This window comes from Cornus florida, unplaced genomic scaffold (assembly GCF_030987335.1).
Source record: "Cornus florida cultivar Cherokee Brave unplaced genomic scaffold, ASM3098733v1 CherokeeBrave_3.0.0_Hap2_Chr05, whole genome shotgun sequence".
Taxonomy (NCBI): domain Eukaryota; kingdom Viridiplantae; phylum Streptophyta; class Magnoliopsida; order Cornales; family Cornaceae; genus Cornus; species Cornus florida.
In genome coordinates this window covers 6,307,484-6,334,544 of record NW_026775575.1, presented here as the reverse complement: position 1 = coordinate 6,334,544, position 27,061 = coordinate 6,307,484, and the positions used below count along the sequence as shown (strand labels likewise).

The 27,061-nt window shown below is 38.6% G+C and overlaps 3 protein-coding genes across 3 annotated transcripts; all 3 read left to right on the top strand.

Moving 5' to 3' along the window:
• Window positions 1-2,988: 2,988 nt before the first annotated feature.
• Window positions 2,989-3,810, top strand: LOC132306057 (uncharacterized). Its single transcript, XM_059803253.1, has one exon. The coding sequence runs from the start codon at window positions 2,989-2,991 to the stop codon at window positions 3,808-3,810; it is 822 nt and encodes a 273-aa protein (XP_059659236.1).
• A 423-nt stretch (window positions 3,811-4,233) lies between these two features.
• LOC132306056 (uncharacterized) lies at window positions 4,234-4,806 on the top strand. Its single transcript, XM_059803252.1, has one exon. The coding sequence runs from the start codon at window positions 4,234-4,236 to the stop codon at window positions 4,804-4,806; it is 573 nt and encodes a 190-aa protein (XP_059659235.1).
• A 10,636-nt stretch (window positions 4,807-15,442) lies between these two features.
• Window positions 15,443-16,242, top strand: LOC132306055 (uncharacterized). Its single transcript, XM_059803251.1, has 2 exons — window positions 15,443-15,751; window positions 15,802-16,242. The coding sequence occupies exons 1-2, from the start codon at window positions 15,443-15,445 to the stop codon at window positions 16,240-16,242; spliced, it is 750 nt and encodes a 249-aa protein (XP_059659234.1).
• Window positions 16,243-27,061: the final 10,819 nt, after the last annotated feature.

The following is a 27,061-nucleotide window of genomic DNA, read 5'->3' as shown; positions in this document are numbered from 1 at the left end:
AACCTTTGAGTTAAGGTTTTAACTTCGGCGACAATGTCAATTGAACTCTCTGTTTGACATAAGTTAGAGTTCTTTTTCCCTTCTACATTGGAATTTTGAGCTAGGCGAGATGATAATGACCGATGCATAGAGTTTTCACTCATATTCTCAAATAAGTGCCAAATATCATCTTCATGCCTTTCTAAATAAGTACCTCCACACAAAACATCTACTATACCCTTATAGGTTTCGGATAAGCTTTTATCGAAGTATTAAACTAATTGCCATTTTGGAATGCCATGATATGGATACTTTCTTAGCAAATCATTCAATTTTTCCCATGCTACATGTAAAAGTTTTCCATCCCCTTAAGAAAATTCACGAATGGATGTGCGCATAACATTGGTTCTACTCGCGGGGTAATACTTCTTTAAGAATTTTTGTTGCATTTCTGCCTAAGATGTTATGGTATTAGCCGACAAGTTGGTGAACCAAGACTTGGCTTTGTCCCGAAAAGTAAAAGGGAAAAGCTTCAACCTTATTGCCTCTTCAGGCACATTCGTGTATTTTATGATGGAGCACACTTCTAAGAACTCATTCAAATGTTTATATGGTTCCTCATTGTTCAACCCAAAGAAAATTGGGCACATTTGAATAGTGGAAGGTTTAATTTCATAGTGATGCGCCCTAAAATTAGAGAGCCGGGTGCATGTCGGGGCATTATATTCATTTGGCACATAATGGTCTTTAAGAACCATTGGAGGATTGGGAACTTGCTGCTTTACTTGAGCTCCAAGAGGAACTTAACCTACGGGAGGAGGTGGTACAAAGATCTGCCTTAGCATTCCAAGAGGAATTTGGCCAACTGGTGGTTGTGGAATAAAAGGTGGCCTCACATTATTAGGTTACACAGTATTTGGATGGTACATGCCTTGTTGGTCTATATGACCAAGGTCCTCAACGTGATCTTCCATTGATGTAATGGAGTGATAAAAAATCGGAAGAATTTGACTAAAACAACCTCTACCCCTTGGATTATGAACGGCGGATTCAATATTTAGATTCAAAGGAATAAGGGGTGGATTAAGTGATCTTCGACCATGCATGCACAAAACAAGTCAACACACCAACAATAACAACAAATATCAACAACTTCTCTTCCACAACAACAATCAATCAACCTCCACATACGATGTTCCTATACTCCCATGCTTTCAACATTTAGAATAATTGGCCGTGTAATGACCCACTCCACCACATGGTATGATATTGTCCGCTTTGGGCCTGAACCCGCACGGTTTTGCTTTGGGCTTTACCCCAAAATGCCTCATACCAATTGGAGTGACACACCTACATATAAGCACTTCACATTTTCCTCTCCCAGGCGATGTAGGACTTGTGCACCAGTAGCTCGCCAGTGTAGTAGCCTGACAGTGTCTCTCGCACTTGCCCACGGCACACCCGCACACAGGGTCATCACAATCCACCCCCCTTGGAGGCCCGACGTCCTCGTCAGCACATTTTCGGTTGGGTCAGGCTCTGATACCATTTGTAACGACCCACTCCACCACATGGTATGATATTGTCCGCTTTGGGCCTGAGCCCGCACGGTTTTGCTCTTGGGCTTTACCCTAAAATGCCTCATACCAATTGGAGTGACACACCTACATATACGCACTTCACCTTTTCCTCTCTCAGGCGATATGGGACTTGTGCACCCGTAGCTTGCCAGTGTGGTAGCCTGACAGTGTCTCTCGCACCCACCCACGGCACACCCGCACACAGGGTCATTACAGGCCGCGACAAGGATCGATGTTTTGATAATTAAAGTAAAAGGCCTCAACAAGGACCAAAGCACAATTAAAATAAATAAGTTCAAGATACGCTCACAAAGTTCCCAAGCAATAACAACTTAAGGATACGAAAGGCGGCATGGGCCGGATCCAACCCACATGATGAATAATGGGCCTGGTAAATGACCTGGACCCAAATCAAGCTGTCATCAGGCAAGCCCAATGTTGAAGAGTGAAGCTGGAGGCCCTTAAAGGCAATCAGGCCCATGGTTATAAAAGCCTCGAGTATAAGACCAATGGAGGAAGTTAGTTAGGAATCTTCTAGAACACTGTAAACAATCTATAAATAGACAAAAAATAGAGGAGAGGAGGATCGAAATGTTTGAAGTGTAACGAACCTCTGTCAATTTAGAGAGAGAAAATTATTGCATCTTCAATGGCGCCGTCTGTGGGAACCGATGAGGATTGATTGGCGTTTGATTTAGATTGATTCGATCTAGTGTAGTTCGTGAAGACGAAGCTTGATCGTTAAAGGTAGAATCAAGATCGGTAAAATCGTGATTTGTCTGGCTGAATCTCGAATCCAGTAGATTTTGAGAGGTTGTCGTTCGATCTACGCAGCTCTGATTTGTGCTTGTTCTGGTGAGCTGTGCGGTTGAGATTTGCTGAGATTGCTGAATTTGGCAAGTTCGTCGCCAGAGTAACTCAGATCCAGCCAATTACGATCAAAATTCAGTTAAGCTAGAATCCAGATCTAGTGCGTTCGCATTGGCAAAGTTCAGATCTGATCAGAAATTTGCGGTTAATGACTTTGCTACGATCCAGAATGATGATCGGAGGAGAGAGTTCAAATCCAGTGGAGAATGGCCAGCAGATGAAGCTTGATGAACTGATGAGCATGATCGAAGCTCCGAGAAAAGAAAATGCAGATCGAATTGAGAGCTGGAATGGAGCGCCGAGAGGTTCCGGTTGCGTCGCGACTGCCTCCGGTGGGTGAAAGAGGCGTGCGGCCTGATGAAGCACATCAAGGTGAGCAAGAGGGAGATAACCACGTCGATCTCCACCATGAGGAGGTTAGGATGGAGAATGTACCGCCAAATGCTTGTCGAGTTGATCGAGAAGGATCTATACATTCAGATCTTCATCGTGAGCAGATTAGACAAGAAGAAGCTACAGCTTTCAATCTGCATCAGGAAGACACAATCGCGAACAGGATATGAAGTTTGATTGTCATAAGATTAACTCACCGTGGCAGAAAGAGTTCATTGAGGAAAGGTCGTTTGATCCACCTTATTGGCCTTCAATGGCCACATATGATTATAGGAGCTCAGAAAGAAAACCTACAGATCAAAGAATCGTCACAAGGTTTGAAAGAGAGAATGAGGCCTTCTGTTCGGCAGCACGGACGGTTGATTCGCCATTTACTGACGAGATCCTAAATGCTCTGAGCCTGAGGAAGTTTTCTATGCCTGTTTTTATTCTGTTCGACGGAACAACCGATCCGATCGATCACATATATCACATTCAGTTGAAGATGGCACTGAACACAGAGAATGATCCCTTGATATGCAAATGTTTTCCTACAAGCTTAGCTGGGCCAGCGCTCAAATGGTTCAAGAACCTGCCGAGGGGCTTAGTGGACAGTTTCCGTAGTCTGTGTGATCGATTCATAAGCCAGTACTATGGGAATAAGCACCCGGCAAAAGATATCTTTAGTCTGTTCACTATGAAGCAGCATGAGGATGAGCGTTTCCAAGCCTTTCTTACCAGGTTTAACCTAACTAAGAGCATGGTGATAGAGTGCCATCCTTCTACAGCAGTTCAAGCGTTCAAGTTGGCGATGACCCGAGGGACACCGTTCCATACAAGTTTGGTGGTGAACACGCCGAAGACAATGGACGAGTTGAATGAGAGAGCTGATGGTTTCGTGTGTCTGGAAGAGGAGGAAGCAGCTAATGCTAGGAAGACATCTATCATCTCCACAGAAGAAAAGTCCAAAGCTAAGATACGGCTGAAGCAAGCTCCGCCGCAGCGTTAAACCTCCTGGAAGGCAGAGAAGAGGCCCAGAGAGGATGACTTGATTACTCCACTCAAATTTACGCTGGCAAGGCTATACCAAGAAAACAAAGATAAGTTTCGTCCTCCCTTGCCAATCAGATAACCTCTCGAACAGAGGGATCAGTCTAAACATTGTGCTTTTCATAGTGATTTTGGTCATCAGACTAATGAATACAGGAACTTAATGAGGCAAGTGGAGATGTTGATTGCCAGGGGGGAGTTTGCAGGATATGTTTAAGGGCCAGCACAAGAGCAGAATTGACTAATTGAGCAAATCAAGAGAAATCAAAAGCCGAACCACCATAACACTCAGCCCGTTCGGATTATAAATGCAATTCATGGTCGACCTGAACGAACTGAAAAATTTGAAGAATTACTCCGAACGTATCTTCGCCAAGCACAAATGAAGAGGAGAATAGGCAGTGTCAACACTCTGCACCAGCAGAGCGTATCAACGCAGATAAGATTCGATAAAACAGACCTGATGCGAGTTCAGATTCCTCATGAAGACCCCCTGGTCGTTAATTTAACAGTGGCAGAGTGTTTGGTACGAAGAGTGCTAATTGATCCAGGGAGCAATGCCAATATCATGCCTCAAGTCATCTTCGATCAGCTGGAAATCAAGCCAAAGGAGCTCAAATGTACTGGGAATCCGTTGTTGGGATTTGATGGAAAACGAGTTGAACCAATCGGTACAGTAGAATTGCTTGTCCGGGCAGCCGAAATGGAGCTTATCAAGAGCTTTATGGTGGTAGAGATCTATCCCTCTTACAATCTGTTGATGGGGAGGGGGTGGATTCATAGGGTACAGGGAGTCCCATCGACCCTGCACCAAGTGATGAGATGCTTGAGTCCGGACAAGAGCAAGGTGATTGACATCCATGGGGATCAGGTTGTCGTAAAGGAATGTTACTCGGTGACTCTAAAAGCCGTAGGGAAGGGAAAAACACCCATTCGCTCTGCTAGCACACAATAGCAATTAAAGAAACCTCCCCCCGGCATGAACGGGGAGGAGGAGCTTCCGGTGTAAACCGAGGAACCCCTAGTTGAAGTTCAAATTGATCATTTGAGGCCAGATCGAACCACAAAGGTAGGTTCAGGGCTTGCCGAGGAAGAAAAACGTTAGTTGATTGATTTTCTTTCCCAGAATGCAGATGTATTTGCTTGGAGCCATTTGGACATGCTAGGGATCAACCCCTCAGTCTCTTGCCATTCCCTTAATGTAGATCCGAGCGTCAAGCCAGTGAGGCAGAAGCAGAGAAGGTTCACCCCGGAGCGCAACTAGATCATTGCAGACAAAGTTAATCGATTGTTAGAGACTAGGTTCATCAAAGAAGTACAATACCCAGTCTAGTTGTCGAACGCGGTTGTAGTGCAAAAGAAGAACGGAAAATGGAGAGTTTGCATTGATTTCACCAATCTGAATAAAGCCTGCCCGAAGGATAGCTTTCCACTTCCAAAGATTGATCAAATGGTGGACACAACAACTGGGTATGAGCGACTGACCTTTTTGGATGCTTATTCAGGCTACAATCAAATCACAATGGACCCAAGCGATGAGGAAAAGACCTCTTTTGTCACTGAACGAGGGATCTATTGCTACAAGGTCATGCCGTTTGGGCTGAAGAATGCTGGTGCTACGTACCAAAGGTTAGTTAGCAAAATTTTTAAGGATCAAATGGGCAAGACAGCGGAGGCTTACATCGATGACATGGTGATAAAAAGCAACCAGAAGGACCATCACTTGAAGCATTTGTAGGAGGTGTTCAGCATACTAAGGAATTATGGAATGAGGCTGAATCCAACTAAATGCTCGTTCGGCGTAGGATCCTGGCAGTTCCTTGGCCATGTGGTCAACAACAGAGGGATTGAAGTCAGCCCAGCCTAAGCGGAAGCTTTGTTAAAAATGCTGATCTAAGCACTGTCAAAGAAATCCAAGCTCTCACCGGACGCATAGCGACACTGAGTCGATTCATCTCTAAGTTATCCGACCGATGCAAGCCATTCTTCGATACAATCAGAGGTCACGGAAAACAGTCCTGAGGGGATGAACAGAGGCAAACGCTGATCAAGTTGAAAGAATATATGTGGAACCCACCAGTCTTGAATACCCCAGAGCTAGGCAAAAAACTTTTCTTGTACCTTGGAGTTTCTAACATTGCAACCAGTGGTGTGCTGATACGATGTGCATAGGGTAAGCAGTTCCCGGTTTTCTATGTAAGCAAAACATTGACCGAGCCAACGAGAAGGTATTCAAAGGCCGAACGAGTAATCTTATCCTTGGTAAAAGCAAAGAGGAAGCTCAGGCATTACTTCGAGTCCCATCCTATAGTCGTTCTAACCACATTTCCTATAAGGGTGATCCTACATAAGCCTGATTTGTCCGGATTAATGACGAAGTGGGCAATAGAGCTCAGTTCTTTTGACATAACGTATGAACCCTGAATAGCCATTAAAGGGCAAGCTGTGGCTGATTTCTTACTGGAGTGTGATATGGATGAGCTAGATAAATGTCTTGAAGAATCTTCATGGAAGCTCTTCGTTGATAGCTCTTCAAATCAGATGGGGGCAAGAATCGGGGGCAAGAATCGGGGTCAAGTTATAAACACTAGAAGGCACTACGCTGAGCCAAGCGATCAGGCTTGAGTTCAGAGTGACCAACAATGAAGTAGAGTATGAAGCGCTGCTGGCTTAGTTAAAGTTGGCCAAGGAGCTAAAAGTCAAAAGCTTAGTCGCCTTCAGTGATTCGTAGTTAATCATTCGGCAAGTGACTGGGGAATATGGAACAAATAATGAGACAATGGAGGCATACCGTTCCGCCGTTATGCATGAGGCCAGAAGTTTTGATCAGATCAAGTTTATTCAATTGCCGAGGGAGCACAATGAAGATGCCGATCGGTTAGCCTACAGTGCGTCAATCTCAGGTGGAACATTGGCAAGGGTGATTCCAATTGGTGTGCTGTACCAGCCATCTATCCTTGAGGAACCGTTAAGCTCGAATCCCTAGCAGGTGAATGTCATACCATATGAGCTGAGCTGGATAGATCCAATTATTTAGTATATACGAGATGGTGTTTTGCCCGAACAGAGGGATGAAGCAAGAAGGATCCAACTGAATGCTGCAAAATATGCTATAGTACATGATAGGAAAAAATAACCCTAACATATCTTGACCTAACGACAAAGGTAATTAAGTATTGACTAGCCGCCAGACCTCTTTAACTTTCAAGCGATAATATCTCGTTATCAAGGATAACCATTCCTATTATATGAGAATGATGACAAATCGTATCAAGGATAAGATTTGTCATGGGGTAAGTTCAAATCTTATAAAGGATAAAATTTCCACGGGATAAGCTCCATGGGCTAAGGACGATGAAATTCCCTTATCAAGAATAAGGGAAATGACTATAAATATGAAGACGACTCGGGAATAAGGAACACATAAAAAATCTCATACTAAGACTCTTTACAGTAGAAGTTCTTTATTTGAAAACCCCCACTAACTTAATCATCGGAGGGTCAACGGCCGGCACCACACCGGTGTTTGACTTTGCCGTCCTTGTTTTGCAGGAAACGGTGTCGTACTAGGCCACGGTGAATTTCAACCTCAACAGCTGGCACCGTCTGTGGGAACGACAATTCCCTTGAATCAATTAATTACTTGGTTGGGTATATATGTTTGCAGTCCGGTATGGTTACCGAAGGAACATCGTCGCAGGGGTCTGGGCAAAGGGAAGAGTTGGGTTTAAACCTAGACATCCCAAATGACCAGACACGGCTTGTAGCGTTGGAACTGCAGGTCCAAACTCTGAATCAGGGTATGGACCAGTTGATCCAGCAAAATACAGCACTCTTGCAACACCTTGTTCCACCGGTTCAATAGAGTTTGTCATGACAAGACCTCTCGAATCCAAACAGGGGTAATGGGAATCTGGAGGAGCAGGATAATCATCATCCCCGACATGAGACCAAAGTGGAACAAAGCCATGTGGGAAACCGACATAGAGAGGTGATCCACCCCTCTCTTCCACGGAGTTCCCGACGCCATGAAGACACAACTGTCATTGAAAAGACAGAGGAGATTTCCCACATTGACTTAGAGATGCAGGATCTCAAGGCAAAGATGGAGTATGTGATGTAGGCCATGAAGGGGAAAGGCATTGCGGCCATAGATGGTTTGGTGCAGAAGACCAACTTGTCATTCAACCCCTCGGTTATGAAATGCCCCTTGCCAAGCAAATTTAAAATGCCCATAATTGAGAGTTTCGACGGAACTAAAGATCCCCTTGACCACTTGGAGACTTTTTAAGCGCTTATGCACGTGCATGCGATGCCAGATGAGATCATGTGCAGGGCCTTCCCACCGACCCTCAAAGGATTAACACGGGTATGGTTCAACAAACTAAAGCCAGGAACCATCGAAACCTTTAAAGAATTGAGTAAGGGCTTTGTGGGCCATTTCATTGCTGGCCAGAGGCATAGAAGGCCAGCTACCCACCTCCTTACTGTGAAGCAATAGAAGGGAGAGTCACTGCAAGATTACATTAGTCGTTTCAACACGGAGATATTGCAGGTGGAGGAAGCAGATGACAAGGTGGCCCTAGCCACCTTCATGGGAGGACACCAAACCTTGAGATTCTTCATTTCTTTATCAGAGGAACCTCCTACCAGTATGGCCGAGTTATTGGTTTGAGCTAAAAGACATATTGTGATACCCCCGGATTTCCGAATGTGGGTTGGCCAGGCCCACGCCCGAATACCCGAGGATATCAAAATAAATTGATAATAAACGAACACAGAGTACAAAAGAATAAAGAAGAATAAATAAAATGCTGATAAGAAACTAAAATGATAATCTAATAATAAACCTCATAATATATTTCCATTAATTAATAAACTCTTCTGATACAACTGATCCTCCAAAATACAACTCGAGAATCCATACTGTGTGGACCCCTAGAAAATCCAAACTAAACAAATGACAGTAATCTAAAACAGGAAACTGAATCATAAAGGAACTCTTATGTAGCATCGGAAGAATGAAGTAGACTGATCCCCGCTCAGCACGAACAACCTCTACTCGTGACGAACACCTGAAAAATAATGGTGGGTCAGGCCCACAAACAAGTTCCACTCTACTACAGTCCAAGCAAAGATCCGATACACGTATACATCCTAGTCAATCCAACAGTAACTAGTAGTCTGTATATATATATATACACACTAAAGGAACCTCACTAGACTATAGGGTTGTCTCAACCTGAATAGTAGGCAATATGCAAAACGCACATATAGTGGGCATGAGTACCTAGACCTACCAGGGTACACAACTACACTATATCTAGCTACACATCCCTAGCGATATACGCGCCCTAACCATTGATCCTGAGACTCGAGCTCATATCATGGCACCATACTTATATATATAAAATCTAGTAACCATCCTATCCAGTATAAATTAATCTTCCATAAGTCATTCAACTTGTTCAGCTGACCTGACTTGAATATAAGTAGGACTTAACATTTTAGTTAATCCATTCCCTTATATAATAAATTAATCCTCCGTAAGTCATTCAACTTGTTCAGCTGACCTGACTTAAATATAAGTAGGACTTAACATTTTAGTTAATCCATTCCCTTATATAAAATAGGTAGGACTTAACTGATAAGTTAATCCATCCCTAGAATGCCATCGTCCCATACCGGTGCATTAAACCACACAATCCAACAATTGATGTAACAATTAAGGAAATACATCAAACATTCCATAAATAACTATGATAAATATGATATCAAGTTATCACATAATAGGAATGACTTATTATTTCTTTAAACTTCCTATATCATATGTCCTACACAAACTGAATCTTATACATGATGATATTTTATTATACCGTTAAATAAGGATTCTCTATATCCAATTCATCCTACACATTTAATCTCAATTGCTAAAATATTTTAAAAGATTAAATCCATTCGTTTGTTTAAAACATTCAAATAGCAAGCATCATTATGATTGAGTCTATTTAAATTTATTAAAACCCAAACCTAGTCCCTATTTAATGTTCAGGAATCCTAGGCATGTTTCTACTTTCCATCATTCCACAGATATGAAAAATACATAATTTAAACATGTAAAAATTCACACCGGAAATCAAATCAAAATCATGCATTTATCAATTCATAACACAAGAACAGATTTGAACAAAATTCATAAAACCTATGTTCTAATCCAATTAAACATGCATAATTATTTAATTTTATGTGTTTAATAAATCCTAGAATTTCCTAGGCATGTACAGAAACACGAATCAAAGGGAAAGAGATAGAAGAAGAACTTGCCTTAAACTTTCGGATTGAAAGTTAAACTTCTTCTTCCTTGATCTTCTCTCTAAAGGGTTTTCTCCTCATTCCTTCCTCTTTCTCCTTCTCTCTCTAACTCTCTCTCTCTAGAATATATTACGTGATATATTTTCACTCCTTTTTCAACCTATAGTTGTGTATTTATAGGCTAAATAATAACCCTATTCCTTTTCCCAACCCAAGTCAACTTAATAAAGAAAAATAAAAATGAAAATATTAAAAAGGTAACTTAAAATATGTTACGTATATAATCTATGTATATCCTTATTAATTAAATAAAATATATACATTAGATTATTTATTAATACTAAAGTTACCATAATATTAAAAGGTAACTTAAAACATGTTACGTATATAATCTATCTATATCCTCATTAAATAAATAAAATATATACATCAGATTATTTATTTATACTAAAGTTACCATAATATTAAAAAGGTAACTTAAAACATGTTACGTATCCTTATTATATAAATATATAAAATATATACATCAGATTATTTATTAATACTAAAGTTACTATAATATTAATAAATTACTTTCCTTTTTATATATATGTATATACATATATATCTATATATATACATATAGAACTATCCTTGGGTAATTATCCATACCCATCCAACCTCCTATCCAAGTAGTCCATGGAACCCAATTAGTTAACCCATTACCACTAACCATAACCATAAAATAAAATAAAATAAAACATTTAATCATTTAATTTACAATTAATTACAATTAATCAAATGTATCATTTAAGTACACAATCTAATTAAACAAATAATACAAATAACACCTAGACAAAATACAAATAACACATAAATAAGTAGCCAATTAATCAAGTAACACTTAATTCAATTAAACACATAAACAATTAGTCAAATAATCAATTAAACAATTAAAATACAATAAAAATAAATAAATAAATACCGAGACTATCCTTTTAAAATTAGGGGTATTACACATATGAATGCTGAAGATGCAGTGATTGCGAGAAAGGGAAAAGAAGGGGAGGATAAGAAGGCAGATAAAAAAAGGCCGGCCCTGACAACCAGAGATGAAAAAGAAACCAAGTATAAGAAACCCATGGTCAACCAGAATGAAAGGGCGTCTTGTTATAAGAACGCGGAGAGGTATATAAATTACACTACTTTAAATATGCCGATAGATCAAGTTTTCCTATAGATCCAGGATGAACCATATTTGAAGTGGCCACCAAAGTTGAAGTCAGATCCAGCGAGGAGACCTCGTGATAAGTACTGTAGGTTCCATAAAGACCATGGGCACACCATAGAGGATTACTTCGACCTCAAGGATCAGATTGAGACTCTGATCCGAAGGGGGCATATGCAAAAGTTTATTGTTGGGAATGACAGAACCGATATTAATCCACCTAGAGCAGGCCGAGATAATCATCCTCCTGATCAACAACCAATGGGAGAAATCAGGGTCATAGCCGGGGGATGTGCAGGAGGTGGAGAATCAAGCTCAGCTCGAAAGGCTTATGCCAGGAGAATAAGAAGCTCATCTGAGGTGTGTGAAGTTGGAGTACAGGTTCAACATCGAAAGATGCCTCGTCTAGGTGATCCTGCTATTACATTCTCAGACGAAGACATTTAGGATGTGCAACAACCTCATGACGACCCCCTCATTGTCACCATAATGATCGCTAATTATACTACTCGATGGATCTTGGTGGATAATGGAAGTTCGGCTGATATCATTTTCCTTGATGCATTCAGCAAAATGAATATTGGTAAGGAGAAACTTAAACCTACTAAATCACCATTGGTGGGATTCACGGGAGATAAGTGTGATACCGCTCGATTCTAGAGCCACGGGTGATCAAGTCCGAGCACAGATCCGAGGGATACCAAACAATTAATATATAAACAAGCAGAAAAAAAACTGAATTAAGAACAAATTAATAATACGCTGAAAGAAATCTAACATAAGAATCCTCAAACTTGAAATAAATAAATTAATATGATTTAAAACCGTACAACTCGGGAATCCACCTACTGGACCTCTAATCCCAAACCTTGAACAAATTTACAGAATTAAAAACCAAAATTTAAAATAGAAAGGAAATCCTATATAACCGGAAGAGTGAGTGTCTGTATCTGCATCAACACGATCCAGCTCTAAGACTGGTACTGTCGAACACCTAAAAAATAATAGAGTGGGTCAGGCCCACATGCAAGTCCTGATCTACTACGATCCAAACAGTAATCCGATACGCAGATACATCCTAGAAAGACTCAACAATATCTAGAGTAGTCCATATATGTATATATAGTACACACTATAGGACGCTCGCTAGTCCAGTAGGTCTGTCTCAGCCTGAATAGAAGGTAACATGCAAATACGCACCCTAAGGTGGGCATGAGTACCTAGACCTACCAGGGAACAACACTTATGTCCAGTTATCCATCCTAGGCGATATACGCGCCCTAACCATGGTCTTGAGACTCAGGCTCATACCATGACACATATAATAAATATATAAAGTCCGTACTCCTCCTAATACAGAATATCATCCATCTGTGTAGTGGTCTGACATCTGTATAATAAATCCATCCTGAAACCATAATAAGTCTTTCAATTCACAATTGATATGACACATGTAAGTGATGGACTTAACCTCTATGGTTAATCCATACCTTAATCCAATTTAGATAGGTCTTAGTATTTTGAGCTAAGCCTTCCCCAATATGACACCGTCCCATATCGGTTCATATATATACATCCATATAAGTAGGACTTAACCTTTTTATGGTTAATCCAACTCATTCCAATTTAGGTAGGATTTAGTGTTTGAATAAATCCATACCTAGTATGTCACCGTCCCATACCGGTACAAACAATCCTCCAGTTAACACAATTGACCATACAATGTTAAGTAGTCATCAACCACACTCCAGAATATGCACAAGATAAATTTAATGCATATACATAAATAATAGGCATTCATTACGGGCCTAAAATCTAATTCCAATAATGTAAAGTGCTGCAATAAAGTCAAGCATTCACATACTCCATTATAGTCCACGAATTGATACAGTGAAAAAAATATTTTAAGTATCAAGTTCACCCAAGCTAAGCATAGATAATTGTAGTTATTTCACTATACTTACACCACTATGGTCATATGATTTATTATATATATTCAAATCATATTTAACAACCTTGTTAAGTTCTAATATCAAAAACTAGCAAATCCTCCAACATAGCACAGTTACTACAACACTATATAATCAACTACCATCCTCCAAACTATGCACCCATATGAATTCATACATACATATCAACATTAGGTATTCACTTCAGAACCTAATTATCATACTCCAACAATTTAAATAACTAAAATATTTCATAGTATTTGAATTCTACCTACAGTGCAAAAACTGATACCTTTTAACAGCCCTTAAGTACCAAATTCATTCCAAACCAATCATAGTTGAATTTACAGATAATTCACTACATTCATTACATGGTGGAAAATAGGATTAAATATAATTAATTCATATACCAACAATTTGCTAAGTTCCGGTAATTAATTTCCTTAGCCAAATAGTGCAACGTTTAGACATTTTTTTGAGCTGTTCCTTACTCCTTTCCTTAATCCACTACTGTACTAAGTGTTTTCAACTTTAACATAAGTCCCTAACATTTAATTACACCTTGCAATAGCCTTTAAACAGCTTCTGAAAACACTGTATAGCCTAAACATGCCCAAAACCTCACAGAAATGCAAAAACTGGACAAGAGCAGGCTCTAGAAAAATGGAGCCTGCTCTTTGGATGATTGAGCCGGCTCTATGGCCCTAAGAGCCGGCTCTAAGGCTGCCAAGAGCCAGCTCCAACATTAGGGAGCTGGCTCTAAGGGTTACAGAGCCGGCTCTGTCCCCTTTTTGAGCCTGCTCTCACTCCCTTAGACGCCGTCGACTGTTTCTGTGTTTTCTTCTCCAACTCCGGTGATTAACGGAGCTTCTGTGATGCTTTTAAATCTCTGTTCTAGGTTTAAACTCAGTCCTAGATAAATTTTAAATCACTTATATGCAATGATAGCATGCATAAAAAAAATAGGTTTATAATCACTGATCATAGAAACTTAGTTTGAAATTTATAAGCAACCCAAAACAGAGTATTTTGGTGCATTCAAACACTGTTTTAAGTACTTATTTTAGAGCTTGTTTAATGTCTCAGACTAATCCTCCAACATTAATATACGATCACAATAGGAATCTAACACCAGATTTGAAAGCAATCGGCAACAAGTTTCCAGTTAATACTTTTAAGCAACAATAAGACAGAGTACTATGATGGAACTATATATTGGTTTAAACATGCATACAGAATTAGTTTCATCTATTTTAAATCTTTGATTAATCCCTGGAGTCTTAACTAGGCATGCACAGAACACGAATTAAAGGGAAAGAGTAAGAACAAGACTTGCCTTTGAAACCCAAACTTGCAAAGCTAATTCCACGTCTCTGAGTGTTAAACCACCCTTGCTGCTCCTACTGCAGTCCGGTAATACACACCAAACTTCCCTCCTTGATTCTGTTTTGTGAACCACCCAAACTCCCACTCCGATTATCTCTGTATCTTTCTGGTTTTCACTACCAATCTGGGGCTCTGTTTGTAGTTTACAGAACATACGTTTATTCTGTTCTCCAAACCCTAAATCATGTATTACTTTATATTTATAGGTGTATATTGATACCCTAGTCCACGAATAATCAGAGACTAAGCCCTAATCCCTATCCTAACCGGCCCATGAAACTATCTCAATTTTAACCTACGGCGGCTCACCAATACGTGAATTATAAGCCAAAAAAAATATAACTGTAACCCTAAGTTATCATAGAAAAAATAAATAAATATTGCATTAGTTAAATAAAACAATTCAATAAGTATAGTAATTAAACAGGTAAATCCAAGTTACATATTACTAAGGCAATTAATTTAAATAAAATCAAATGTTATAATTAAAACAATCTCAATTAACATGTAAATTAAATACACACAAATATAAATTAAATCAATTAAGCAAACACAATTAATCATTTAAGAAAACAAAACAACTAAGTCATAAAACAAAATCAATTAATCAGTGAAAAATAAAATTAAACTTCCAATCCTATCCTTTTGAAAACTAGGGGTATTACAATAAGGTTTACCTTCTAGGAGCTGTCATTCTTCCCGTCACTGCAGGAACCAGCCCGAAACAAGTTACTGTCATGGTAGACTTCTTGGTGGCGGATTGCCCATCTGCTTACAATGTTATCCTAGGAAGAACTACTTTAAACTCGATGAGGGCAATCACTTTGACTTATCACCTCTTGATGCGTTTCCCTACAGAGCAGGGCGTAGGCGAACTAAGAGGAGATCAGACCACTGTCAGAGAATGCTATGTTGCGTCTCTGAGAGAAAAGAAGCAGCAAGAGGCTTTGGTTGTCGAAGAAATTGAAGAACAGGAGCGAGATCGAGCCAAGTCAATTGAGGACCTGGTGGAGATATGCTTAAATGACAATGACGTAACAAAAAAGGTGAAGATAGGTCTCTACTCCCCTTAGACTTCATGAATACTTTTGTACAGTTCCTCAGACAGAATCAAGATGTGTTTGCATGGTCACATAAAGACATGCCTGGTATTGATCCAACTACGATCGAGCATCGATTAAACACGGATCCCATAGTCAAACCTATCAGGCAAAAACGAAGAACATTTGCCACGGAGAGGAACATGGCTATATCAGAAGAGGTGAACAAGCTTCTGAAAGCTAATTTCATCCAACAGGTTAATTATCCCGACTGGTTGGCCAATGTTGTTTTGGTAAAAAAGGCCAATGAAAAATGGAGGTTGTGCGTAGATTTTACCGTTTTAAATAAAATCGACATGTTAGTAGAAGGAATGGCTGGCTATGAGTTGCTTAGTTTCATGGATGCATATTCAGGATATAACCAAATCTTAATGCATCCACCAGATAGAGAAAAAACCTCTTTTGTCACGAACAGAGTTTGTATTGCTACAAGGTGATGCCTTTTGGACTCAAAAATGCTAGTGTAACATACCAGCGGCTAGTCAACTTGATGTTTAAGAATCAAATCAGAAGGAATACGGAGGTATATGTGGATGACATGCTGGTAAAAAGCTTGAAAGCTCAAGACCACCTAGCTGATCTACAAGAGACATTCCAAGTCCTCAGGAAACACCAAATGAAACTCAACCCAAACAAATGTGCCTTTGGTGTCTCCTCAGGGAAATTCCTTGGTTAACATCTTGTTCCCCTCATCTTCCTCTTCATAACCCTAGAAAGGTTTGCCATTTTGTGTTGATTTTGCCTTGAATTCTAAAGAGACACTTCTCTAGTGAGGTAGGGGATGTTATAGGGTTATATGTTTTTTATTTTGTATGTTTTTGATACTTATACAACTTGTATGCATGTATTGTATTAATTTGAGAAATTATAATTAATGGTAGTTGCTTATAAGTCATTTTAGACTTGGTAAAGGGCATGGCCATGAGTTGATCTTTGATATATATTAATTTGGGTTGATTTAGATGAGTTTTCAAATCTAGAGATTAAATGGATTTAATTTGATTTAAATTCTAGTAAACTGTGTTTTGCTTGTAATCCATCTTAGACTTGATATATGGTATGATCATGACTTGGTGCTTGATATATATTAATTTGAGATCATTTGGACAACTTTTGAAATATAGAGATTTAATTGATTTAAATTAATTAAATTCTATTTGATGATATCTTGCTCATCTTGCACTTTTGATTTGATATATGTAAAGACCATGATATGTTGCTTAACATATGTTAATTTTAGGTTATTTGAAATCTAGAGAATTTGATTATCTTGTTTAATTAAATTCTATCTAATGGCTCCATGGATCTATTGGTATTTTAGAAGTTGTTTCTATATTCAAATCATGGACTTGAATTTGTTATGTATTCACTTTGTTGTGTTTTGAGCATTGGACAACTTCGTTGTTATATTTATATTCATGAGAATATGTTTTCTTTATTGAACATATTGATGTCATGTGTGGTGAATTGCACACTTTGTAATTGACATTATGTATGTCATTTTAGAATTGAAGTTCTAAGGAATGGATTGTGTGGTTTCAACTTACTTGTGCATGAAAGGTGTTTTCATGCATTATATAAGTTATGTATAAGGTTTGAACTTATTTGGTTTAATTTTAGAATCTTGGAACATTGTTGAGTTGAGATGGCTAGGGTTTGGCTCTAGTACGGGGACGTGAGTCCTCTAAGTCATTGAGATAGTACGCACTTAGGGTGGTCTTCCTTGCGGGTTAGTGCCCGGAATAACCATTGAGGTCTCGGCAAAATTCCGAGCTTAGATGTCCAAGTCTTGCACTATTTGTTTTCGCATTCAATTCCAAGTTAACAATCATGTTTATATTGTAACTTGTGGTTTTGGTTATTGGCGATTTTGATGTTGTTAAGTACATCTATGTTTTATGATTTTTGTGAATCATTTTGATGTTGTTAAGTACATCTATGTTTTATGATTTTTGTGAATCATCATTTTGATGTTGTAATGTACATCCATACTAAATTGCTATATTTAGTTGATTGCACACTTTTAGATTTCTAGTTGATAACCTAGAGAACCTATGTCTTCGAGTCTCACCTTCGACATAGACGTTAGGTGGAATGAACCACAATAATTAAATCATGCAAACTTGTAAAACGTAGGTTGATGCATGCTCATTTCCTACGAGTAGCTTTATGTTACTCACCCCTACGATACTGGGGCATATTTCAGGTACAAGAACCAAGGTTGCGATTCTTGTCATGCTTGGATGATTGGTGGACTTGAAGATTTTCATTTCTTGTAAAGGTTGGCATGAAAAGCCATTTGTAGCCTTATATGTCAAAATATGTATATTTGAATTTAAACATGTAATGTGTGACGACCCTGGTTTTTAGGCTAGCGTGTCCTGTGATGAACCGTAAGGATGATCCGATAACGGATCTGAATGTGGAAGCGAAGATAGAAAATAAGACTCTAAGAGTCAAAGTAACCTTCCATGAGGTCGTGGAACTCAACAAGAACTGATGCGGAAGCAAAAGATCGAAAATATGACAAATAAGCCCCCAGGGGCAAAATAGTCTTTTGAAAATTATAGATTCGGAAGCCACCGAGTACACCGCTGGAAAGACAATGAAAAACTAATCAAGATTGACTCAAGTATCGCATGATTCGGAGTCCGGACGAAGGTGAAACGGCATGACGAAGAAAAACGAGCACTTAAGGCAAAAAGGGTAAACTGGTAATTATCCAGGAAGAACCGGGTGCAACCGAGCACACCGTTGGAAAGACAGCGAAAAATTAGTCAAGTTCAAAAAAAAAAATTCACTTGAATTGGAGTCCGGACGAAGGAGAAAAGCCCAAAAGAAGAATTGACGTCGCGGTGGCCCGACGAGGGGCCATGATAGCCCCATGCGCACGCCCATGCGCGCGCGCTGAGTGCACCATGGCTGGCAGCAGCAGCCCATAAAGCTGCTATGGGGTTATTTCTCAGAAAAATCCAGAACAGAGACTGAATTTGGAGGCCTAGATGAATTTTTTTCCAAAAACACAAAGAAGAAACCCCCCTCAAAATTAAGTTTTCTATGTGACTCAAATGAGAATTTAAAAAAAACACAATGTAGAATGCCCGAAATGCCCCTCCATGAAATCTTGTCATGGAGGTCCAAAAAGCTGCTAAATTGAAAAACTGAGAGCTGAACTTCGTAAGCGATTTCCGATATCAAGACGATATTTTCTGGAAAAACACGGAAAAGAAACCCCTCCTAAAATAATGTTTTCTATTCAACCATATTGAAAGAAGAAAATAAAACCACCATGAAAAGTCTATAATGCCCCTAGATCAGAATATGTAAAAAAAGTGCGAAATGAATTCACAAGAGGCTCAAAACACAAACGATAAGGTTTTGCCCGGAAACGACCATGGACGCAAACGTAATTTACCTATTTGGACGTGCTACAATGGTCCACAACTTAAAAATACCACCGATACAAAATTCGACCACCCAACGGGAAAAAAGGCAAAAATGGAACTTGGAATGAAAATTCGGAATCCAAAAATACAAAACAGGATCAAATGACCGTTTGGCCCTTGGCCATACTTCAAACATGATTTATAAGACCCTATGAAATAATGAAAACGGAATTCCCACACCCGATGCAACCATGGTGAAGCAATGACTTGCGATTTTTCAAGATTTTCACAATATTTCATGAAGTTAAAAAGTACATAGAATACAATATAATGGTCATTGGCCTCCGGCCTCATCTCATACATATCAAATACATTGAAAGGAGTGTACTTAAGTACACATTACATACATGGAATCAAATATACATATTTTGACATATAAGTCTATAAAATGACATTTCATGCTAACATTTGCATGAAATGGAAACTTGAAAGCTACACGACATCCAAGGAATGCTAGGCGTCACGAACCAAGTTTTCGTACCCGAAATAAACCCCAGTATCGTAGGGGTGAGTAACATAAAGCTACTCGTAGGAGATGAGCATGCATCGACCTAGTATTTTACAAATTTATCACCTTAAGGTGAAACATGTTAAAGGGGCTCATGCCACCTAACGTCTATGTCCAAATGAGACTCGGGGAGCATCCTAAGCTACCTTATAGTCTAAGCAACAAGAATCATGATATACATACATGTATGAAACGAATCATGGTTGGGATAATCTAAGAACACGACAAGAAGAATGCTTGAGCATAGATTAACATGAATTGTATTTTCAATACAATTGAATTAGGTCTAGAGTAATCCATATAACATGACAAAAGCATATTTGAATACAAGTTAACAAGAATCACATTATCCATGTAATTCAACAACAAAAGAGCATGTTATACAATGCAACAAGGTTTAAGTTCTCAAAGCCATCAACTTAGAATCTAAAGCACAAAATAACAGTAGTGGTTTATGTTACCTAATGTTTATGTTATAAATGAATCAATAAGATCAATCCTAAGCTTTATTAGAACGTCAAAACATGATTTTCAATATCGATGCAATTTAACCAACATTGGAACTTCCAATACAACGCATAAAGCACAATTTCACAAAGTTAACATCCTGTAACTTAAAATGGAACGACAATTAAGAAATAACAAGTTACAACATCATCTAGTTATCAACTTGAAAATGAAATGCGAAATCAAACAAAGTGGATACTCGAACGTCACGCCGGATCAGACCGACAACATAGTTACTTTAGGGTTACTAGCCCATGGGTAACCTCCCTATGTGCACACTAGACCATATAGAGGGACTATCCCCCGTACTAGAACCACGTCCTAGCCATAGTCAAACAATGACATTCCCAAGTTTCCAAAATCAACAAGTTGTGCAACAACGCATATATCAACAGGAATATGCAAGATAATCAACTATCTACCAAGCACAACCAAATTTGGAAACCTATACAATACGTGCTCTAAGTCCACAACTAATATGATGTGATGAATGTCGAATCTTCAGTATGCGATTCGTTACATGCTATGCATGAATGATATTAAATACAAAATGTGCAAAATCATTACACAAGGCAACAATATATTCAATAAGGAAAATATATTCTCATGAATACAAACATAGCAACTATGTTATCCAATGTTTAAAACATAACCAAATGAATATACAAGAAGTCTAAGTCCATGATTTGAATATAGAAACCACTTCTAAAACACAACTAGATCATGGAGCAAATTGATAGAATTTAAATAGATAAACACAATTAAATTCTATAGATTCCGATTCAATTCCAATTAACCTCAATTTAACACATGTTAAAGGACATGGCAAGGTCATCACCTATATCCATTCTAAAACTCAATTAGGTTGTTAGAACAACAAAGTAGAACTTTAATTAAATCATGCTAATTTAAATCCCAAGGTTCTAAAACAACTTCAAATAGTCCCAAATTAATATATACTAGTAAACAAGTCATGACCAATAAAAACATCAAGTTAAAACCTTAATTAAGCTAATGGGACCACAAAATAGATTTTAATTAATTCTTTTAATTAAAATCTCTAGATTTTCAAATTTAACCAAATGCTTTCAATTTAACATATCTTAGAGAACATGCCAAGTACTAATGTAATATCACATTACAAGCTTATTTCATGCAAGTTACACCTATGTAAATTAAACTTTCACTAAAGTTAAATATAAAATAAAGGTTGCAATTCTCATGCAATTAATCCCAATTTAATATATGTGAACAACCACACCAAAGCTTAATTTTCTAGCATACCACAATTCAATTTCAAGTTATATATCATCATGAGAATTAAATCTTAAACAAGGAAATTAATTAAATGAAAGGTTTCAAAACCTCACCGAATATTCTAAATCAAATATATGTGAAGCTATATGGCATGTAGACCAAGAACATCAAGTCGGAATTCAAATAGAGTGAATAGTGCACTCAGGGCAAATTAATTAATCAAATTAATTAATAATTATTAATTTTCAAAACACCTCTAATTACTTTCAAATTCAACTATGTTGAAGAGCATGCTAAGGCCTAATATAATATGCTATCAAATATTAATTTCAAGCTAGTTAAGGCCATGTGAATTAATCATTCACCTAAGATAAATATTAAATAAAATCTTTAATACTTATTCAAATGTTCCAATTTTAATACACGACAATGAGCATATCAAGGGGCAATATAAAATTATACTACATGTTTAAACCAAGTCATGAGCAACCGGGAAAATTTGATCCCGTACAAGAAAAATAAATAATAAAATCTCTAGATTTTATATTTAATCATGCAAACAAGTAGAATAAGCATCACAAGCATGCTCTATAATAAGAATTTAAACCTAGAACATCCCCTACCTCAATTTGAGATGAAAATCTCAAAAGCCATCAAAATGGAACGGCTCCAAATCCGACGAAACTACTAGGTTTTGTCGGGGACAACGCCGTGAACATAACCCCCATCAAAGCCCCATCAAAATCATAACTTGAACTCAAAACCAAACTCAAGAAATGGTCAAAACTGAATTCTAATAAGGGGGAAAGGAAGAGCACGGCGAGGGGAACAACAAACGTTAAGGTCGAAGACTTTCCATCAAGGAAAAGTGAACCAAAAGAGGAGAGAGAAGATGGCAGCACCCCTTGGGCTGCCAGGTCGTGCATGAAGAGGGGAGAAGATGAAAAAATGAAATATCTCACCCCCCTTTTATAGAAATCTCAAAAAGTGCCCCGAACGGGCCCCGCCGGGTCCGAAAAAATAAAATTTGAGGAGATGCACTCAAATGGAAAAACTTTGTGAATGAAAAAGATTTAAAATGATAAAATATGAACAACGGAAGAAACAGTGTCAAAAACTGAGTCCCGAGCAGAAAGTTATGCCCAAAACAAGTTTGGCGCAAACCGGGGCCAAAAACCCTGAAACTGGAAAACATCAACCAGGAGGAAGTTCCAAGAGTACACAACTTGACGAAATTTGAAAATGAATCCTGTACGAGGATCCAGGCTCAAAACAAGACATTTTGCAATAACTTTCATTAATTGCACAATGGCCCCTCCAAAAAGTGAAAACTGCACTTATGGCCCAGAATGAAAATATCTTCCTCAAATATTTTCTTAAAAACCCCTGAAATAAAATATCTTCAAAAGATATTTATGAAAAACACCCCAAGAAAAGAAAATAATTTCAAATAACTTTGCATTCATGTCCCTATGGACACCGGGAGCAACCAGAGTACTTTCTTGCAAAAGTAAAGATACGTATTTCGAGAAAATCACTTAAGATGAAGGCACGTGAAGTCAAAAACCAACTCCGAGCATGATAAGTGAGGTTGTGCCAAAAACTGACAAACGGAGATAAGACAGAATAGGGAAAATGACAGAATAGGGAAAAGACGAAATAGCGCGTAGTGTCCGAAAAACGAAAAATGCGAAAATGACTCGATCCTCAAAAGAAGTTGTCAATTCACATGAAAGAGTCTCAAAAACCAATTCTGAGCACTCGAGATGACACTAAGCGACACGAAACAGAACTCAGAAAAGAAAATTAAACGAAAAAAATTCATTCATAAAATTTCAGGAAAAAGGAAAAGAAGGCAAATGACCGGGTCGTTACATAATGTGTACATGAGTACACTCCTTACAATGTATTGTATGAGATGAGGCCGGAGGCCAATGGCATGTATTTGTATTCTATGTAGTTTTGACTTCATGAAATATTATGAAAATGTTGAAAAAATATTAAGTTTTGTCTCACTATGTTTGCATCGGGTGTGGGAATTCCATTTTGATTCTTCTGTAGGATCTCATTAATCATGCATGAAGTGTGGCCAAGGGCCAAATGGTAATTTCCAATCATTTGCTATTTTTGGTTTTCAAAATACCCGTTTCAAATTTATTTTCGCCTTTTTGGCCGTTGGGGGGTCGGATTTTGACTCGACCATTTCTGGGAGCCGCGGACCATTCCCGCATGCTCAAAATCACTTATTACATTTGCATGCATATTCGTTTCAGCCTAGAAGTACATTTGGGGTCAAATGTAGGTTTGGTCCAAACTTACATTTTTGCCGTTTTGAGCCTAAACTGAGCATAAGGGCATTTTGGGATTTTCACTTGAAAAATAAAGTTTTCTTTTGGCATGGTTGGCTAGAAAACATGATTTTGAGGGTAGTTTTTTCTTTGTGTTTTTCTAAAAATGGCCCAGAAAATCCTCAAAATTGCATTTTAAGTCAGTATTTTAGGAGCAGCCGACAGAAGTTCGAGCGCTCTAAAGGGGGGGTTTGAGCGCTCGAACTTTGGGTAGAATTCTCTGGGCAATTTTCGATTACTCAAAGTCCTTGTTTGAGCGCTTGAAGTACTGTTCATGGGTGTATGTGTGTCTTGGTTCAGCACTGCACCTCCGACTTCAAATCATCATATCTTCTTCGTTTTAACTCCGAATCGGTTCGTTCTTGAGTCTAAATTGATCACGTCGAAATAAGCTTTCCAATGATACTAATTAGAGCTTCAAATTCTTATTGTGACTCATGTTATTCAATTTTTCGTAAGGTAGTGTCAGTTTTTGGTTCGAACCGGGATAGGGTTTCCCTTCCTTCGACTTCAGAACTAGATATCTTTGTCGTCCGGACTCTGAATCGGGTGATTCTTGAGTCTAAATTCATTAAATTTTCATTGTCTTTCCAATGGTGTGCACGGTGGCACCCATTTCAGTGTGGTATGACCATTTTGGCCCTAGGTTCATTCTTATCCGTTTTTGAAACTTGCTTCCGCATTTTCTTCCTTTGGGTTTTGTGAACTTGTTGAGGGTCACATTGGTGTCTTAGAGGAGTGTTGTATCTCTAGAGACCATTGTTCTGTGTTTTGCTTCCGCATTTTGGATCCGTTTTGGGTCATCACAGGACACACTGGGTTAAAAAATCCAGGGTCATCACAGGTGGTATCAGAGCTCCTAGGTTTAAATACCTTGGACGACGGATTTTGGGTGCATATCATGCTTATGTTGCCATGCTCTATGTGCTTATATGCTTCATGATAACATGTTTTAGTTTGATAACATGTTTATATGCTTATGTGCTTATGTAGTATATGCAGTATGCCATTTGTTTAAGCATTATTTTATTTTAATGTAAAGAGCATGACATGTGATGTGTGCTAGAGTAGAATTGTATATGCATAGTTGTGTTACATATTTGGCAGGACTTGGGATTGGTCATTGGACGTTTGAGTTGAGATTGAGTCGTTTGGTGAGTTTTCACTTAGTATGATGGTTGGTGTAATTGGTTTCATTTTAGCATTCTTCCTTGAGGTTGTTGGTGATTGTCCACATGGTTTTATGGTACTATAGGTTGTTGTCGACCTAGTATTGGTTTTGAGGTAGGTGGTGAGACACCTTTTGTTTAGGCTCTCGTGAGGTGAGTCATTTGGCATTGCCGTAGTGCTGGATTTGTTGGTTTGGGGCCATAATGAGCTTATGGACCTTTTAGGATCCTTGGTTGGTCGGGATGATTCCTCTGGGATTGCAATTTTCATGGGCGGGTACGTTTGTGGTCGGGTGCATGGCACTGTCATGCTACCGTACTGGCGAGCTACAAGTGCAATTCGGATGGAATCAATGTTGGTTTTGTTTTGATAGGCGTAGTCCTTTTTGGTTGTTGATGATATGAGTTTTGTTTTGAACGTCTAATGCTGTGACGGTAATTGATAGTCGTTTTGGGGACGACTTTGGAGATCGATTTAATTGTTCGATTGTATGGCTAAAGTAGCCATTTTATTTGAGTTCTCTTTGTGTGATGATGTTTTTGGATTGAGTCGATTGATCGATGTTTTGGGTTGGTGAGAGTATTGCATTGTTAGTGTCACTTGTAGTGTTACCCTTAGATTCGGAGTTGGATTGTTGTAGTCTTACCATTGTGGTAAAGGCTCACGTTTGCTTTGAGACAGGTTGTTGTTGCATTGGTTTTTGGAGACAGTTATTGCTAGGATTGATCTTTCCTTTTATCTTGACACTCTAAGACACGATGTCCATAGGGTTCATTATTGCATCATTTTATTTTTTGTAGTTTCGCTTACTACCATGTTAGTAGTATGATTTGTGATGTTGTGATGCATAAGTAGGTGGAAGTGTATCCACATTTGTTTCCTTGTTGTGTGGCATTAGCATGCCTTCTTTATATGCTTAGAGATGCCATGTTGTTATTGCGCTTTAGTGACATACTTTTGTGCTTACGTAGAGACGTGTTACATGTACCCTTGATTTTGTCTATGTGAGTAGATTTGCCTTCATGGTAGTCACATTTCCTTGTCATATGCATGACTTCCATTTTTGGTTCTCCCTTTTTGTTCTCTTTTTATGTTTGTCGTGTTGACATTTGTGGGAGAATAGGGTTTCTCATTTTTTCTTGGTTCAAGTAAGGGCCTTCACAAGGAGTGAGTCTCTTCTCTTCATCGCCTTGTACACGGTTTTGGGGTTTGGTTGGTCTGTAAGGATCACCATTGTTGTCTTGAGTCCTTGGTGAGGATTTGGTTGATTTTAGTCGACTTACTTCCATGTAGGGGGTGAAGTCTTTGACCTTGTTATCTTTTGTTTCAGAGACTAAGTCATGGTGTTGTCCTTCTTAGGACTGGTGGTTCCTTTTCTTTTGTGTCTTCCCTTGGGAAGTTTTGCCGTGGTTGTTGACGGGTTGTGGTGCTCGGTGTGAGTGGATTGGTGTAAGATTATTTTAAGGGGACTTGTGTCCATTTGATTGAGGATTTATTTGATTCGTAAGGTGAGCTCGATGCTCTTTTGAGAATGTCGTTTGGAGACTTGTTTTAGTTTTGGAGACCTTGATGTGGTTGACTCTTAAGAAGAGTTTTGAAAGATCATTGTTGGATATGGCTTGTTTATGGAGTTTTCTCGTCCTAGTATGACTAGGCATGGTTTTGAGGAATTGTTATTTCAGTGATTGATTATGGATTGAAATTGAGGAATTTTGATTTAGCTTGGTGTTGCCAAGCACGGTTTTGAGAGATTTATTTTGTGACCTTGGTTGTCAGGATTTTGATGCGTGTGCCACTTGGGGGACTTGTATTTGGAGGATTTAGTTATCCATGATAGGGATGCATATCTGATGTTTGATTACGGTGTAGTCTTATAGTTGATCTGTTTCAGGGAGATATGAAGGACTTTCGATGAAATGTCTTATTGTAAGGTTCGTTTTGATTTCTGTAGGCGTTGACTTGCGTGTCAGGTTTTGGATTCCTGATTAATGTTGTCAATAGGGGTATTTTGAGACATTGG

What these genes read in the sequence shown, in the direction of transcription:
- LOC132306057 (XM_059803253.1), top strand. Translation starts at nt 2,989, where the DNA reads ATGAAGTTTGATTGTCATAAGATTAACTCACCGTGGCAGAAAGAGTTC.
- LOC132306056 (XM_059803252.1), top strand. Translation starts at nt 4,234, where the DNA reads ATGAAGAGGAGAATAGGCAGTGTCAACACTCTGCACCAGCAGAGCGTA.
- LOC132306055 (XM_059803251.1), top strand. Translation starts at nt 15,443, where the DNA reads ATGGTAGACTTCTTGGTGGCGGATTGCCCATCTGCTTACAATGTTATC. An exon ending in ACAATGACGTAACAAAAAAG is followed by an intron (nt 15,752 to 15,801) that starts GTGAAGATAGGT and finishes ACTTTTGTACAG; the next exon opens with TTCCTCAGACAGAATCAAGA.